The sequence below is a fragment of the Emys orbicularis genome, chromosome 1 (genome assembly GCF_028017835.1).
Source record: "Emys orbicularis isolate rEmyOrb1 chromosome 1, rEmyOrb1.hap1, whole genome shotgun sequence".
In the NCBI taxonomy this organism is placed as follows: Eukaryota; Metazoa; Chordata; order Testudines; family Emydidae; genus Emys; species Emys orbicularis.
In genome coordinates this window covers 31,723,563-31,739,511 of record NC_088683.1, presented here as the reverse complement: position 1 = coordinate 31,739,511, position 15,949 = coordinate 31,723,563, and the positions used below count along the sequence as shown (strand labels likewise).

Sequence of the window (15,949 nt, the reverse complement as noted above, 5' to 3'; positions counted from 1 at the left end):
TAGTAGGGGGCTCATTTTCAACTTCTGAGACTTACATGGATACTTGCATCATACCTATTAGCGTCATTGCAATTTAAGCCATTGTCAGCTTTCCAATTATAAACATCTGCAGTCATGGATTATAGACTGCCCAAAAAAATGTGTCTGTGAGTAAACAGCCTGAAATGTCTATTAACCCTATTTTAATATAGATTATAGCTATATCTAGAAAACAGAGAGAGAAAGAGATGGAGAGAGAGATGACACCTTTATTCACATAAAATTACATTAAAAGTATTTTAAAATGTTATAAAATTGCAATATATAAGCAAAAAGGCATGAATGAAATAAAGCAAAACACATTAAACATTAAGTGAAGATTAAATATTGATCACTAAAGCATCATCATTAAGGCTAAGATTTTGTCATGGATATTTTTAGTAAAAGTCACGGACAGGTCACAGGCAAAAAAAAAAAAAAAAAATTCACGGAAGCCGTCACCTGTCCGTGACTTTTATAAAAAATATACCTGACAAAATGGGGATCTGCAGGTCCCCACATTGCCTGAAGCTGGGCAGCTGCGCAGGGACTGGAAGCTGCCTGCAGCAGCTGGAGGCTACGGGTACCCCTGCTGCCTGCAGCTTTGGGGGTCCCCCCGCTGCCCGTGGGGGCCGGGAGCTGTGGGGTGCCCCCACCTCCCATGTTGGATGGGAGCTGCGGAGTACCCCCGGCAGCAGCAGGCCAGGAGCTGCAGGGGTTTCCCTGCCACAACTGGGAGCTGCAGAATTCTCTGGCCGAGGGCTCAGATTTCCCCGCCGCCCATGGTGGCCGGGGACTTGGGGGTCTCTGCCAGGGCCTCAGGGATTCCCCCGCTGCCCGCAGGGACCGGGGGCTGAGTGGTTGCCCTGCCAGCAGCCAGGGATTTCTGCCAGCTGGGGCTTGGGGGTTCCCCCTCTGTCTGCGGTGGCCAGGGGCTTGGGGGTTCCCCTACCACCCAGGGCAGCCGGGGGGTTGGGGATTCCCCCACCGCCCATGGCAGCTGGGAGCTCCAGGGGCCACCAGAGGCTCCAGGGGTACCCCGCAGCTCCCTGCTCCCACTGGAAGTGGGGGACCCTGCAGCTCCTGATTACCCTGCAGGCTGACGTCACGGAGGTCACTGGAAGTCTCGGATTCTGTGACTTCCGCAACCTCCGTGACTAAATCATAGCCTTAATTATCATCACCAGGTTCAAAATATTGTTAACACACCAAGTCAGCCAGAAAGCGTCCAAGTTGCAAGTCAATGTATAAAACGTGTAATCAATCCAGAGCTGGGCGTTCAGCCAAGAATACTTTCTAAGAGTGGAGTGAGAGGACCTCCAAACATCTACTAATCCAAAGGTCTGCAGGAGACAGTACTGTTCCCTGTCTGACTGAGGGTCTGGCTCCTCATGGTTCCTGTCTAAAACATAATCTATAGTGCAATTGAAATCCGTTTCTAGCACAATAGTAGTATCTGGGTCACAGCCAAGCATGGAATAGGCAAGTGTCTACAGAAAGGAGACACGATCTCGCCCCAGAATAGGGTCATACACAGTAAAAAGATTAAAAACAATAGTGCCAATATGTGTATCCACCTGGAGAAGCCGCCCCTGCATAGTCTCCTTCACAGAGCGGATCTGTGCCCCAGCATCCTGGGAAAAGAGAACAGCTACCTCAGCAGTGACATTGGAACCATGGCTCAAGAAAGTTTCACTTTTCCATTCCTTCAAACAGTTCCCCTCCTTATAAGGGTCTGAGTGCATCTTTTGCAAAAGGACAACATCGGCACATTCTTCTCTGAGAAATTTGAAGAGTTGTGCCCTTTTATGACCACCCCGGCACCCATTACTATTTAGAGAGCCAAAATTGAGCAGCACCATAGTGACTAGTAGAGAGCCAACAGCAAAGAGAAACAATGGAAAGTGGAAGTACTTTGAACAAAATAAGCCATGGAGAGGCCTGTATATCTTGAACAACCCCTACATGCTTCCTCACTTTACTCAACAACTTTTTGAGACGGAAATGTTTCCTGCAATCAACCAAGGTATCTCTCAAGACAAAGGCGGCAGAGTGAACAAAGCACTGCAAATCAGGAATATAGGCCCCAACCTCAACTCACTGCTTCCCTTTAGTGCTATCCAAAAAGTCACTAATCTCCTTCTCACTGTACCACCCTTCCTATGTAGCTGACTGACTGGGACATCAGGAACCAGTGAGAAGTCAGAGAGATCATCATTGTCCTCTTCATCTCCCTCAGACTCAACCAGCTCAGAAGAACATTGAGCCACCGCTGGAATATTCATATCATTCATGCAGGAGGGAGATTCAGTGGGAGTAGCTGGCATATCTATTGCCCCAAGAGTGGTAGGCAGTTCAGCCTTAGGCTGGGACCCATAAGTGCAACCATGCAGGAGTGGGGGCTTGAGGACTCACCATGCCAAGGGAAGACAGTACCACACTGGGAGCTTCAAGCATGGCGCTACCTCCCAGTGCCAGGCTATCCTCCTTCTCAGGGCACACAGCTCCATCTCCAGCCACTGCCAGCAGCTCAGGGGCTTCCAAAGTCTTAGACCCTTTGGAAATAATTCTCCATAAATCCATCTGATTGGTCTGTTCTTCACCCCCCATCTCTAGAGCATGTCTCTGCTTCCTCTGCAGGGAATTGCTCCTCCAGGACTCACTTCTGTCCTTGCACAAATGATGGGGTCACAACAGAGATGTGCTTGGGTGGGGGGTGCTCCTCCCTGTACAATGGCAGACCACTTACAGTGAGGGGGGAATAGAGTCTGGTAGTGCAGATGCAGGCTCTGTTTCCTGCTGGTCCCTTGATGTCCCAGCCCCCTGCCCATTATCCTGGGGTTCCACATTCTCTCCAGGGGATCCCATATCCAGCATTGCATGGGCAGGAACCCCTCAAATGACCAGGGTCACCAGACTAGAAACATTTCATGTTTTCAGAGGTAGCAAATATTGTATAATCTATGTGGTGCATTAAAACTAGGTTCGAGGGCTGTTGCAGATTATTTAGAACTGTGTAAAACTGGTGGCAGAATGACACAACATGCCCCACATCTAGGTTCTTGCAGCATAACAGAATCATCCTAACAGCAGAAACTATCTTCCCATAGTGGGAGAGAGCAGATACCAATGTCTCATTGTGAAGGAAGGGGGACATTGGAAAAAACTACTTTATTAGCAGGAGTAAACAAGGGAAATACTTGAACAAAAGACTCCTTGACCCAGAGTCCTGACTGTACTAAATGATTCACAAACTGCTCCTGGGCCAGGGAAGTCACTATAGATTTGCTTATTCAAGAGGCAGATTTTATATTAGCACAGCCAATAACCTTACCAACGCTCAGCAACACATCCTCTGCAGTGCAGGAGACAGCAGGCACACCCCGAACCCCACGCTTGCAGGTCAAACCACTAAACCCATCTGAAGTGAACCCCATGGAGAAAACCACCCACTCACCCCAAGGAAAAAAGGGGGGAACCAACAATACCCCTGAAACAAAGAAACCGAAAGTAACCAAACCAAACCAAACCGACTAACAGAAACCCAGCTAGAGCACAAAGCACATAACAGACACAGTCTCACTTCCAGAAGCTCCCACAATCCCCAGACAAAGAGCAAGAGAGGTTTTCTAGGTGTGACTATAACTTTAATTTATATATATGAGTTTTTTTAGAGGACCAGATCTTCAGCGTGTTTACAAAATGATGCTGACTAGTTGCAGAAACTAGGAATCTGCGCAGCAGAAGCACCTATCTTTTTCCTGTATTTGTTATTCACAATGTCACTATCTCCTTGCAGGGCTGGGTTCAATTTGGGAGGAACTCTGCTCTGGATATTGTTTTCAGGGAGCCCACCCCTGGCAAACCTGTCACATGGACAGGTCCTGGCTTTGCCCGTGTCCTGAATGGCGCTGGATTAAGATTTACTATCAGCAACATTCCCTTTGCAATGGACTTTGATATCGCTCTTCGTTATGAACCTGAGGTATTTGAATTCAGACTTTTAATTCACCATTTTAATACTTTCCTAAGAGATGCTGTTCTAGGGCAGTAATATGACAAATGAAGAACAAGAGCTTTGGACTGACACATCCGTTTTCAAATGGGGCTGATTTCTACAAAGGTTTGGAGCAAAACTATCAGCCTTATCCTATCATACTTGTGTCCCATAAATAGAATATATAGGGCCAAAAACCTGCCATGTGCTTCGCAGTGGCCTGTAGGGGGGAAGTAATTATGCATCAACAGGCTCTGATAACCAACCTAGCGCTAGGACAAGGGTCCGGCTACCAGACCCACTCATGCGCCACAGCTAGTTAGTGCATATGCTGCCACAGGCAGCACATGCTAGCTAGGAGCACACACTGTCCTTCTGAGAGGGCAGCGATGGGTTCCCCCCCACACATACGCGTGTTCCCTGGAGGAGAGAGGATGGGGAGGGAAAGAGGCCAAGGACGAGAGCAGGGTGGCGGTGAGAGGGGGCAGTGAAGGGGAGAGGAGGGGGGTGGGGAGTATGTGGGGTGGATGGGGATGCAGTGGGAGGCAGAAGGCTACAGGTGCAGGAGGATGTAGGGGTCACAGGGGTGTATAGGGACATAATGGGAGTGCAGCAGTGTATGGAGGTGAATAGGGTGCAGGGCTGTGGGGGGTGAGGGACATAGGGGGTAGCGGCTCTGGGAGGTGGAAAGGATGGGTGGGAGAGTGCTGTAAGGGATACAGGGCTGGGATGGGGAGGGATACAGTGAGGGATATGGGGATGCCGGGAGTTGGGGAGGGATACAGTGAGGGGTATAGGGATGCGGGGGGGTTGGGACAGGGAGGGATGCAGTGATGGGGGTGCAGGGCTTGGGGGGGAGGAGTTGCCCAGAGTTCAGGGCTGCTGGGCCAGTGGCGGACTCAGGAGGACTGTCCCAGGCCGGGGTGGTGGTGCTGCTGGGGTGAAGGCGGTGCTGCCGGGCCGAGCCTGCCCCTGACTCCCTGAGCCTGCCGGGATGGGCTGGGCACTGGGTTTGTCTCGTTCTCCTCCCATCTCCTCCAGTAGCCCCATTCCCAGCGCTCGGAGATGGGGATAAATACCTTAAACTCCTGGGTGCCGGCGATGGGGCGACAGACCGTGGTTCACCACAGGGCATGCACCACAGCTCGAGCCCAGCCACAGGAGCATGAGAAGAGGGCTGGTAGCAGTGGGAGAGGCGTGCGCCACGACCCCTCAACAACTGCCTGCTGAGTGCTCGCGAGTTGCGCTAGTTCGTCCCCTGCCCTGACGTGGCCAATGGGAGCTGTGCCTGTGGGCGGAGGGCAGGGCAGCATGCGGGCCCCCTTGGCCACCCCTAAGCCTAGGAGCCGGACATGCCAACTGCTTCCTGGGAGCTGCACGGCACGGAGACTAGCAGGGAGCTGCGCGGGGCTGCCAACCGGACAGTCAACGGCCCGGTCAGCGGTGCTGACTGGAACCATCAGGATCCCTTTTCGACTGGGTGTTCCGGTTGAAAACCAGACACCTGGTCACCCTAGTGGAAGGGCAGGGGGCGGGGCTGGGGGCGAGAGAGCTGCGCCGGAGGAGCTGCCGCCCCACGTTCTGCTCCTTTCCCCGCTGCGGTTCTGAAGTCTCGGGCGCAGCAGGAGGAGGACTGAGCCCTCCCCCTCCCCCCCCAGGTAACGTGGGATGGATCATGGGGAGGGAACAGGGAGAGCATGGGGGCCCCAGGCTGGGGGCGCAGCAGGGAAGAGTCACATGGACGGTCACGTGGGGAGGCCACATGCCCCCTTTAGCTGGTGCCCCTCCCCCTGTACCGGTAAGAAATGGATTCTACTTGCATCACTGACCCCACATGATCCCCCCCCGCACCACATACCATTGTCATTCATAAAACAAAACAGAACCAGAACTGGGGAGTATTTTCTGGGCAGACCTCACCCTCCAGAATTCCTGATCTGTGTCCCCTGATTTGACTTTGTCTTGTGCCCACATGTCTGACACATGAAAAATGCATAATCATTTTAGATGTGATTAAACCATTGGCAATTATTCCTATAAACCACATGTGAGTTGCTCATCTGTACATGGCCCAGCTGAACATCCTTTTTTCCTTCACTTCTCAGATATTTACAGTAACAACACCATTCAGGTTATCATTTATGACTGTTATACTTTAAACAGTTTACTAATCTACACAGAGAGCCACTCCTGTCATTCTGAGTCAGGCAAAACTCGCATTGATTTAGAGTGCAAGAATCGGCTCTGGATGAATCTGTGATTTTGTATTGTGCTGCTATGATATAAATTTTCACAGGTAAAGATTTAGACAATTCATTTAGAATTTTAAGAATCTCATTACAAAGTTATCTCAGTTCATTTTTACTTACTAGCAATTTGAGCAAAGTTATGTGCTGAACTCTGTATTAGAACCTCTTGGGACATATTCTTAACTGGTGTAAATGGGCACAGCTCCACTGACTTTATTGGAACTATACCCATTTACACCAGCTCAAGAGCTGACCCTCCATTTCTAACTTCTTTGGATTATACTAACCATTGTTTTTCTCTTGCACTTTTCAGTAAAGAACATTCTAAAAAATATCATGTAATGAACAAAAGGGAATGCGGTGGTTATTACTGCAATATGTTATCATTTAGCTTGGCTCTCAGTAACATTGGCAGGTTGATGTGCATGTGAGAAAAAGCGAATTTTTTAGGTATTTTTGAAAACTATCACAATTTTCTTCCCAAATGTATAGTCTTTAGAAGACTGGATAGGAAGTATTGCGGTCAACCCCTCTGGTGCTTTGACAAGTGATCGCTGCAGAAACAAGGCACTTCTGCAAGAGCCACACGCATTGGCTCTGCCAGCTACAAAGAGGTGAGGATGTTACTTTCTTTACAACTCTAAATATTCAGTGTTCAAATGCTCTTCTCGAAGGCGTTTTGTAGCAAAGGGATAGATGCATGAGAATATGAATGGAATGTACTCAGAATTAGAACAGGGCATGTGGCCTTTCTCACTGCTGCTACACCAAAGTACCGGGCAGCTGTAGGATGCAATCTGAGGGCCTGATGCACCAGTCCTGACTCAGGCAAAACTCCACATAAGTCAAAGGTTTGCCTGAGTAAGGAATGCAGGCCCAGCTCCTGACAGTGACCCTTTTGGCTACGGGACCAATAACTCAGACACAGTGTTGGGCATTAGAACCTACCTCATTAAAGAGATGAAATATTGGCCAAGAGACCCCAAGGATGTCCCTGGCTTCTCCTATTTTCAGAACTGCCTTAAGGTTTTTAACTTGCACTTCCATAGCTAACAGAAGGAAACAACTTCAGTTTAATGTCTCAGCCAAAGAATGGTAGGAAGTGCACAAATGTGAATAACGAGTTACACAAATATCCTCAGAATGACCAGGTGAACATTGCTCGTGGCAGATCCAGGACTGGGATACCAGCAAGAAATAGAATGTTTTTAAAAGTTCATCATCTTAAAAATCACTCTACAGTGAATCATTACAGTGACTGAATGGTTGTCACTTATTTTGATGAAATTAAGCCACCGAACCGATTATTATTTATTATTTGTATTATTGTCCTAGATAGGAGCCCCAGTCAATTGCACACTCCTCCATCTCAAATTCCCACACAGGATCTAGTCTCTCCTGACCATGTGTATGTAATAAGGCATGTGAACACAGAAGACTTATCAAATCTTTGTTTACATCCTTTAAATATTTTCTTAAGCAAATACTTTATACCTATTAACTCTCTGATAAAGGAACATTGACTCCTGTATTTATTCCTTCTAAACAGAATTGCACTTCTGCATACTCCTGTCTGCTTAGACCCAGGAGTAGAGTATTTTGTAGATGTTTATTTATCACAGCCTTCTGCCTCTGATCCAAAGACTATATCATACATCTTGATTGATTCAGTAAGTAATCCTGTTACATACTTCCTTTTAATAATATTTATACCTGTTTCATACTCCTTGACAGAGGCATATTCAAAATATTTTGTGAACAGCCTTTAGAACTCTTATTTTAACCATTTAAAATCAAATTTTATCAAAAAAATCAGAAAAGCTTGCTTGTGGTTACACTAATTTGTATTGGGTGTACATATTTTCATGTTCAAATACAGATTTGTATTTGTGTACTAATTTCTGTGTCTGAATATTATAACTGTATGTCCAGTCACAGTAATTGCACATGCTACTAGCCAGTTGGTTGTATAATTGATCATTTGTTCGTTTACTGATGAAGTGCAATCATTAGTAGCGTAAATGCACACAGGTCTTTGTGCACAGCTTTTCTAAAAAATCTAAGCTAATATGTGTGATCCTCATGGAAAATTTTGGATATGCGTAGAGATGAATCCTGGAGTTTGGATCTAAATTTAGATCTGATTTTTCCCAGAAGTGTTCATATTTTGAGTTTTGGAATGGTTCATTGCAGAGCTGGGAGTCACACTTGAAATTTATATCCAAACTTTTCCCAAGTTTCAAGGACATTTGGAGGTGGGTATTTGGTTTGTGCTCATTTCCAGATAAAATTTTAAAATACTTTAACATCAGTTTCTCTGGTAATCTTCGTAAAACTGAGTTTGATGGGTGAGGGAGGGGGGGAGAATGACCAAGTTTGGACTTCAATTCTTCAAACTACTTTTCTCTCTCTCAAGAATGCATGTACAAATGTTGGCCAAATTCTGCCTCTAGATTCACAAATGCAGCTACAGTTGACTTCAGCAGCAGTTCTGTACAAACATCATTCTGAGGACATACCATAATTTGGTTTTCTATATACATAATGCAGACTCATTTATCTCAAAATCTAGGGCAACACCCAAAACCTTAGAATAAATGTGGATTTGGGTGATGGAACAGTAAAATGGAAGGTCTAGCAATGGCTGAGCTCAGGGTTTCCAACCATGAAGTGCAGAGTTGAAGTAGCAGAGTCTGGTAAACTATAATTTTCTGAACGCCCTTTCCTTTCTTTGTCAACTCCAAAGCTTGGACTTATTCCCAGAATCAGTTCAGTGGAGAACCTGTGCAGTCAAAAAGATCTAGATCAGTACCAGCAGTATCACTGTGTCGAAATTGCTTCAGAAGTTGGATCTCATATTCTACCTGAAGTGTGTGCAAGGCTCATAGTGAGCATGTCTGCTCGTATTCACAATGGAGCAGTTCGTAAGTATCTGTACTAACAGCATGGTATAGACACTTCCACTGATGGTTGACTTTACATCAGTGATTCTCAAACTTTTGTATTGGTGACCCCTTTCACACAGCAAGGCTCTGAGTGTGACACACCTTATAAATTAAAAACACATTTTTTTTTATATTTAACACCATTATAAATGCTGGAGGCGAAGTGTGGTTTGAGGGTGGAGGCTGACAGCTCGCGACCCCCCGTGTAATAACCTCACGACCCCTGGTGGGGTCATGACACCTAGTTTGAGAATCCCTGCTTTACATGGTCTCGGTAGAATATTATTATAGGCGTGCTCTATATCTACGTAGATATAAATAGTTAATAAATACAGTGGCAATAGATGGCACTCCAGAGCATGTTGCATAGTTTCCTGCATTTTGTAGGACTAATAAAACTTGTTGTGCACTGCAAATGGCTTCCTCTAGCAGCTGTTTGCATCAGCACTGAACAAATATGACGGTCTTTCTCTTACAGCACAAAAACATTAAAAATGACAATACTTGTGGTATCTTTAAAGATCACTGTAACCACCCTATTCTGACATGATTCTCAGTATAAAATATGAACTCTTTGGCCTATTTAATGACCTAAATTGGGAGAGATTTGGGGACTCTTAGTTCCTGAGGCAGTGAGGCTTGGTGACCTTAGCAGCCCCATGTAAACAAGTTCTTTGAATGGAATGGCCTTAGTAACAACTATCTGGTGGTTGCATGTGGGCAAAGGGATACCCTAGGAAAAGGTAAAGTAACTAGTGGCTATAGGCAGGGACTTTAGGGGCTGCAGCCCAGGGCCTTGGGCTAAGGGGGGCCCCGGCGCAGCAGGGCTCAGGCAGGCTGCCTGCATGCTGTGGCCCCATGCCGCTCCCAGAGACGGCCGGCTGCTGGCACATCTCTGCGGCTCCTGGCGGCAAGTGGGGAGAGGTGGCTCCACACACTGCCCCCACCCCCAGTACTGTCCCCGCAGCTCCCATTGGCCAGAAACCGGCTAATGGGAGCTGCAAAGGCAGTGCCTGCGGGTGCTGGCAACACATAGAGACACGTGTCCCCCTCCCCTCAGGGGCGCACAGAGACGTGCCAGCAGCTGGCCACTTCCGGGAGCGGCATGGGCCTATGGCAGACAGGCAGCCTGCCTGAGCCCTGCTGCACCTCTGGCCGGAAGCCACCTGTGGTAAGCGTTTCCTGTCCGGAGCCTGCACCATGCACCCTCCTGCACCTCAACCCCCTGCCCCAGGTCAGAATCCCCTCCTGCACCAAACTCCCTCCCAGAGCCCACACCCCTCACCCTCTCCTGCACCCCAACACTCTGCCCCAGCCTGGAGCCCCCTCCTGCACCCAAACTCCCTCCCAGAAAGAAACGAATATAACAGCTGTTCTAAGGTAAGAAGTAGGCTATTTTTAAATAACTTAACTATATTCTACATGTTTTAAGACTGAAATGTAACCACAGAATGGCTTTATGTTAATTAAAAGGCAAGTTTAGTATAGCGTTCATAGCCTCAATGCCATAATTGTGATCATTTTGTTTTAAATTAGGAAAAAGACTTGTGTACAGGGCCCCCACAAAATCTAATAGCCCTGGGCCCACAGGAGAGTTAATCCGACCCTGGCTACAGGATCTGATTTGGAGCAGTCATGGGCTCACAGCAGGTAGAGCATACAGTCAAATGCTGGCCATGTAGTGTAAGCTGTGAATGTTTAGCGCCACTGGTCAGGGTAGCCACTAGGGGACATATAGTAAGAAAGTTGTGCATTTACCCCAACCTAGTGTCTTGTAATCTCAACATGCCCGCCTGTGCCCATAGCAAACTTGAAAGAAAACAAGTCTTTTGCAATTGCTGCATTATCAATGTGTGGTTTTGATTCCTGATTATCACTGACATAGTCTAATATTTATTTTCTTTTGATGCAATACTGGACTTCGGTTTAAATGTGTCCTTGGCTTTCCAGTTGTGTATTTGCTCTTCTGTGAGTTATACTTGAAAGTGTCTATTCATCTCCGTGTCGTTGTAGTTCTTGAGGGGATGGTTATCAGAAAAAGAGAGTTAATGACATTTATTATTATTACTATTTATTATTTGTATTATTGTAACAACTGCTTGTTTACATGCTATAAAAGTCATAGTTTCTATCAGGGCCGGCTCTGGCTTTTTTGCTGCCCCAAGCAAAAAAAAAAAAAATCGGGGCGGCCAGAACGACAAAGCAAAAAAAAAGAACCTGCGGCGCGGCTGGAGCGGCAATACAGGGGGAAAAAAACCTGCGGGGCGGCTGGAGCCAGGGTGCAGGGGGACTCCCTGCGCTGCAGACGTGCCCCGGCTAGTGGGGGGGAGGGGGAGGGAGCGGGGGGAGAGAGAGAAGGGGGGCGGCCAGGGCTTCAGAGGGGCACTCGCCACGCAGCCCCTCCCGCCGCGACAGAACACCACTGGCCATCACATACAGCCCCCAGCTAAAACCTCTCCAGCGCATTATCCACGATCTACAACCTATCCTGGAAAATGATCCCTCACTCTCACAGACCTTGGGAGGCAGGCCAGTCCTCGCTTACAGACAACCCCCCAACCTGAAGCAAATACTCACCAGCAACTACACACCACACCACACCACAGAAACACCAACCCAGGAACCAATCCCTGTAGCAAACCTTGTTGCCTACTCTGTCCCCATATCTACTCTGGCGACACCATCAGAGGACCCAACCACATCAGCCACACCATCAAGGGCTCATTCACCTGCACATCCACTAATGTTATATACGCCATCATGTGCCAGCAGTGCCCCTCTGCCATGTACATTGGCCAAACCGGACAGTCCCTCCGCAAAAGAATAAATGGACACAAATCGGACATCAGGAATGGTAACATACATAAGCCAGTAAGTGAAAACTTCAATCTCCCTGGTCATTCTATTACAGATTTAAAAGTCACTATCATTGAAGAAAAAAACTTCAGAAACAGACTTCAAAGAGAAACAGCAGAACTAAAATTCATTTGCAAATTTAACACCATTAATCTGGGCTTGAATAGGGACTGGGAGTGGCTGGCTCATTACAGAAGCAGCTTTTCCTCTCCTGGAATTGACACCTCCTCATCTATTATTGGGAGTGGACTACATCCACCCTGATTGAATTGGCCCTGTCAACACTGGTTCTCCACTTGCGAAGTAACTCCCTGCTCTCCATGTGTCAGTATATAATGCCTGCATCTGTAACTTTCACTCTATGCATCCGAAGAAGTGAGGTTTTTACCCACGAAAGCTTATGCCCAAATAAATCTGTTAGTCTTTAAGGTGCCACCAGACTCCTTGTTGTTTTTGTAGATACAGACTAACACGGCTACCCCCTGATATGTGTAACTGTTTGTTTGCATGGTCAGAGCCTAGGATTGGTGCTGGAAAAACATAGCCCAACTGCCATCCTTTCACCCACACTGCCCTGTCCAACTGTGGCAGCAGCCAAAAGACTCAGATAAATTTGAGCTGAAACAGTGATTCCTAATCTGGTGGCTGCTAGCAAGTCCTGCAAAAATACCCACAAGTCATACTTACCCTGACTTGCTCAGTACACTGAAAAGTATTGTGTGCCCTTCAAACAAATGTCTCATTGCTTAGAATGAGCAACCCAGTTCAGATAAAATATCACCCTTTCTTCAATCTAAACCAGAAAATATTTCTGCCATTTGAAGAATTCCTTGCCACTCTGTGGGTGGCTGTGCATGTGCGTTCGTGCATGCGTATCTGAGAAAGAGATTAATTCTCACACACAGAGCTAGTTGAATAATGGGGAAAATATTCACAAGTAATTTATACACAACTGACAGAAAAAAAATCATCAAATAAATTATCTGCTACATATTATTCCACCATCTATAGTGTAGGTTAAATTATGAGGGGGGAAATTGTTGCATCCCATAAAATAAGCATTGCAGCTAGGGCCTACAAATGCTATTATGGCGAACAAAAATGTGAACATTCATCAGGTACATTACTTGCAACAAATAATTCAATCATGTCTAATTACACAACTCTGCTCTTCCTGGTGGTAGCCAGGACATTAAGCAGAATTATCACAAGTGATGTAATTATCAAGGTATTTCCATTTTTATTTTTTTTGCTGAAACATGATGATTTATGATTTGCTATTACCACCTCCATTCGTTGATGATGTCTGTAAATGGATTTGTGAGCATGTTCAAATCCAAACATTAACAAATCTCTCTTCAAAAGTATTAGATAGAGCTAGACCTTAACCAAACACCTCAAACTTTGAGCATACAGTGAAACCCTGCTATAACGCGATGATTGGTGTCCAAAAAATTCGATCGCGATAAACGCGGGCTCGCGGTATAGCGGGGTTACGAAAATTTTACCATTTAAAGCCAGTCAGTTTCAAGCCGGTCAATTTCTCTTGAGCAGAGAGCAGGGGAGATGTGCAAGGGGTAGAGGAAGAGTGAGGAGCAGCTGGGGAGGAGAATGGCTCTTCCTGCCAAAAGGAGAAACGGGTAGGGGGGAAGAGGCAGTGGGGAAGGCACGTTCTTTTTTTTGTTCTTTTGTTTTTCTTCGGTGGTGCTCCGGCTGCTTTTTTTTGTTTGTTTGTTTGTTTTATTCTTCGGCGGCGCTCTGGCCGCTTTTTTGTTTGTTTGTTTGTTTTGTGCTTCGGCTACGCTCCGGCCGCTTTTTTTTTTTTTTTTTTTGGTGCTTCGGCGGCGCTCCGGCCGGTGTTTTTTTTTTGCGCTTTGGGGCGGCTGGAGCCACCTTATGATCGCGTTATATCCGAATTCGCATTATCGCGGGGCGCGTTATAGCGGGTTTCCCTGTATTTATATCTGGATCCAAATTTTGCAACATTCTGAACTTTACAGATCCAGATTAGAACTTTAAGGCTCGTATTGATGACTGGTATAAGATCATCATTAATGTAACATTGTCAAATAGTTCAAAGCACATAATTTGGTGGCCGATAAACCCCCTGTTTGTGGGACTCAGACTCTGCTTTATTCTCTTAGCACATCTCTGGTAACTCTGAGTATAAAACCTGCTAAGGAGGGGGAAAGCATGAAAATAGTTAACTTCATTTTTCATTATGTGTGTATGAAATTTTCTTGCCAACAGCATGCAAGTGCCATCCAGAAGGGTCCCTGAGCTCCAGCTGCAGTCAACTTGGAGGCCAGTGTCAATGTAAACCTAATGTTGCAGGCCGCTGTTGTGACAGATGTTCTGCAGGAAGTTTTGGTTTTGGTTTCCATGGATGTTACTGTAAGTACTAAACAGTGAACATTAAACAGTGCTTCATATAAAAGCAAACTGAATCTTTACCATCCCTCCAAGTGAACCTCATTTGAGATTCAAAGAGCACAATTAGCTTTCCTCCCAACCCCCACTTCCATATGACTCTGTACTTTCTGGCTCCCACTGGGAATGGAAATGGAAGTGCTGAAAAAATGATTGCTCTGATGGTACTTCCAGCCTGATTGGAAACAGACAATTCCAGAAGACTTATTAGAAGGCTTTTCTCGTGTGATTCACAGCCCACTTCTGCAGGCCAAAGAGGTTCAGATAAGCTTATGCACACCAAACTTTTGGGGATTTCCAGCCACTGATATTCATGAACCTACAGTAATAAAATAAAAAAATCATCTCTGACCCCTTACAGCCCCTGCTGCACATCTAAGTGAAGCCACATCTCAGTCTTATGGCCTCAGATGGTGATCAGTTTCAGGAAAATACATTTAGAATTTAGCTGATCCATAACACAGCATCTGCTTTTTCTTGTGTTTATCTAGCATGTGAGTGCCATCCTCAAGGCTCAGTGAGCACTTTGTGTGATCAGCTGACAGGACAGTGTTCATGCCGCCGAGAGGTTGCTGGTCGATGCTGCAATCGGTGCCTGGCTGGGTATTTTGGGTTTCCCAACTGTCGCCCGTGTCCATGTAATGGCTACGCAGAGCTTTGTGACCCAGTGACTGGTGCATGTCTTAGCTGCAGCGGGTTTACAGCTGGAAGTAGGTGTGAAAGGTATGCACGGGTTGTCCTCTAGAAAGTGTGTCTGAATGTTAGTGGATAGCTTGATATGCATCTTTCGGTGTGAGGCAATGCCATTTCAAACCTTCAGAGCTGGGTAGCCGGAGAGTGGTGGTTGCTGGCCGAGGGCCCAGCTCTGAAGGCAGCAGTGCAAAAGTAAGGGTGGCCATACCACACCATGCCATGGTGCTGCTGGCGGCGGCACTACCTTCAAAGCTGGGCTCTCGTCCAGCAATCTCTCATCCACCGCTCTCCAGCAGCCCAGCTCTGAAGGCAGTACTGCCGTGAGCAGCAGCACAGAAGTAAGGGTGGCAATACTGCAACCGTCCTGCAATAACCTTGTGACTCCTGCACAACCCTCTTTTGGGTCAGGACCCCTACAGTTACAACACCCTGGCATTTCAGATTTAAATATCTGAAACCATGAAATTTACAATTTTTAAAATCCAATGACTGTGAAATTGACCAAAATGGACTGCAGCACCTGGTAGGAGGCATTCAGCACCTCACAGGATTGAGCCCTCAGTATCTTGAGGCATGTGAAAGGTGCTGCATATATCTTAGAATTGTGAATCCTACCAATTATTAAAGGAAATTTTCCAAAATAATAATAGTTCTCAATACTTGTTCTCATACTTTGTGTTTGCAATAATTTTTGAGGAGCCTAAATGAACAGTTCTCTGTCTGCTGGTTTGTAGCTTTTCCATATGAATGACAAATTATTT

The 15,949-nt window shown here is 46.4% G+C and overlaps 1 protein-coding gene across 1 annotated transcript in view; it reads left to right on the top strand.

Annotated features, from left to right (window-relative positions):
• Positions 1 to 15,949, top strand: part of LAMB4 (laminin subunit beta 4) — an 87,645-nt gene that overhangs the window by 42,612 nt on the left and 29,084 nt on the right. The window contains exons 15-20 of the mRNA XM_065408225.1: positions 3,818 to 4,003; positions 6,757 to 6,878; positions 7,814 to 7,934; positions 9,011 to 9,188; positions 14,316 to 14,459; positions 14,987 to 15,218. Of these exons, the coding sequence (XP_065264297.1) occupies positions 3,818 to 4,003; positions 6,757 to 6,878; positions 7,814 to 7,934; positions 9,011 to 9,188; positions 14,316 to 14,459; positions 14,987 to 15,218 (983 nt within the window). The remainder of the gene's footprint in view (positions 1 to 3,817; positions 4,004 to 6,756; positions 6,879 to 7,813; positions 7,935 to 9,010; positions 9,189 to 14,315; positions 14,460 to 14,986; positions 15,219 to 15,949) is intronic.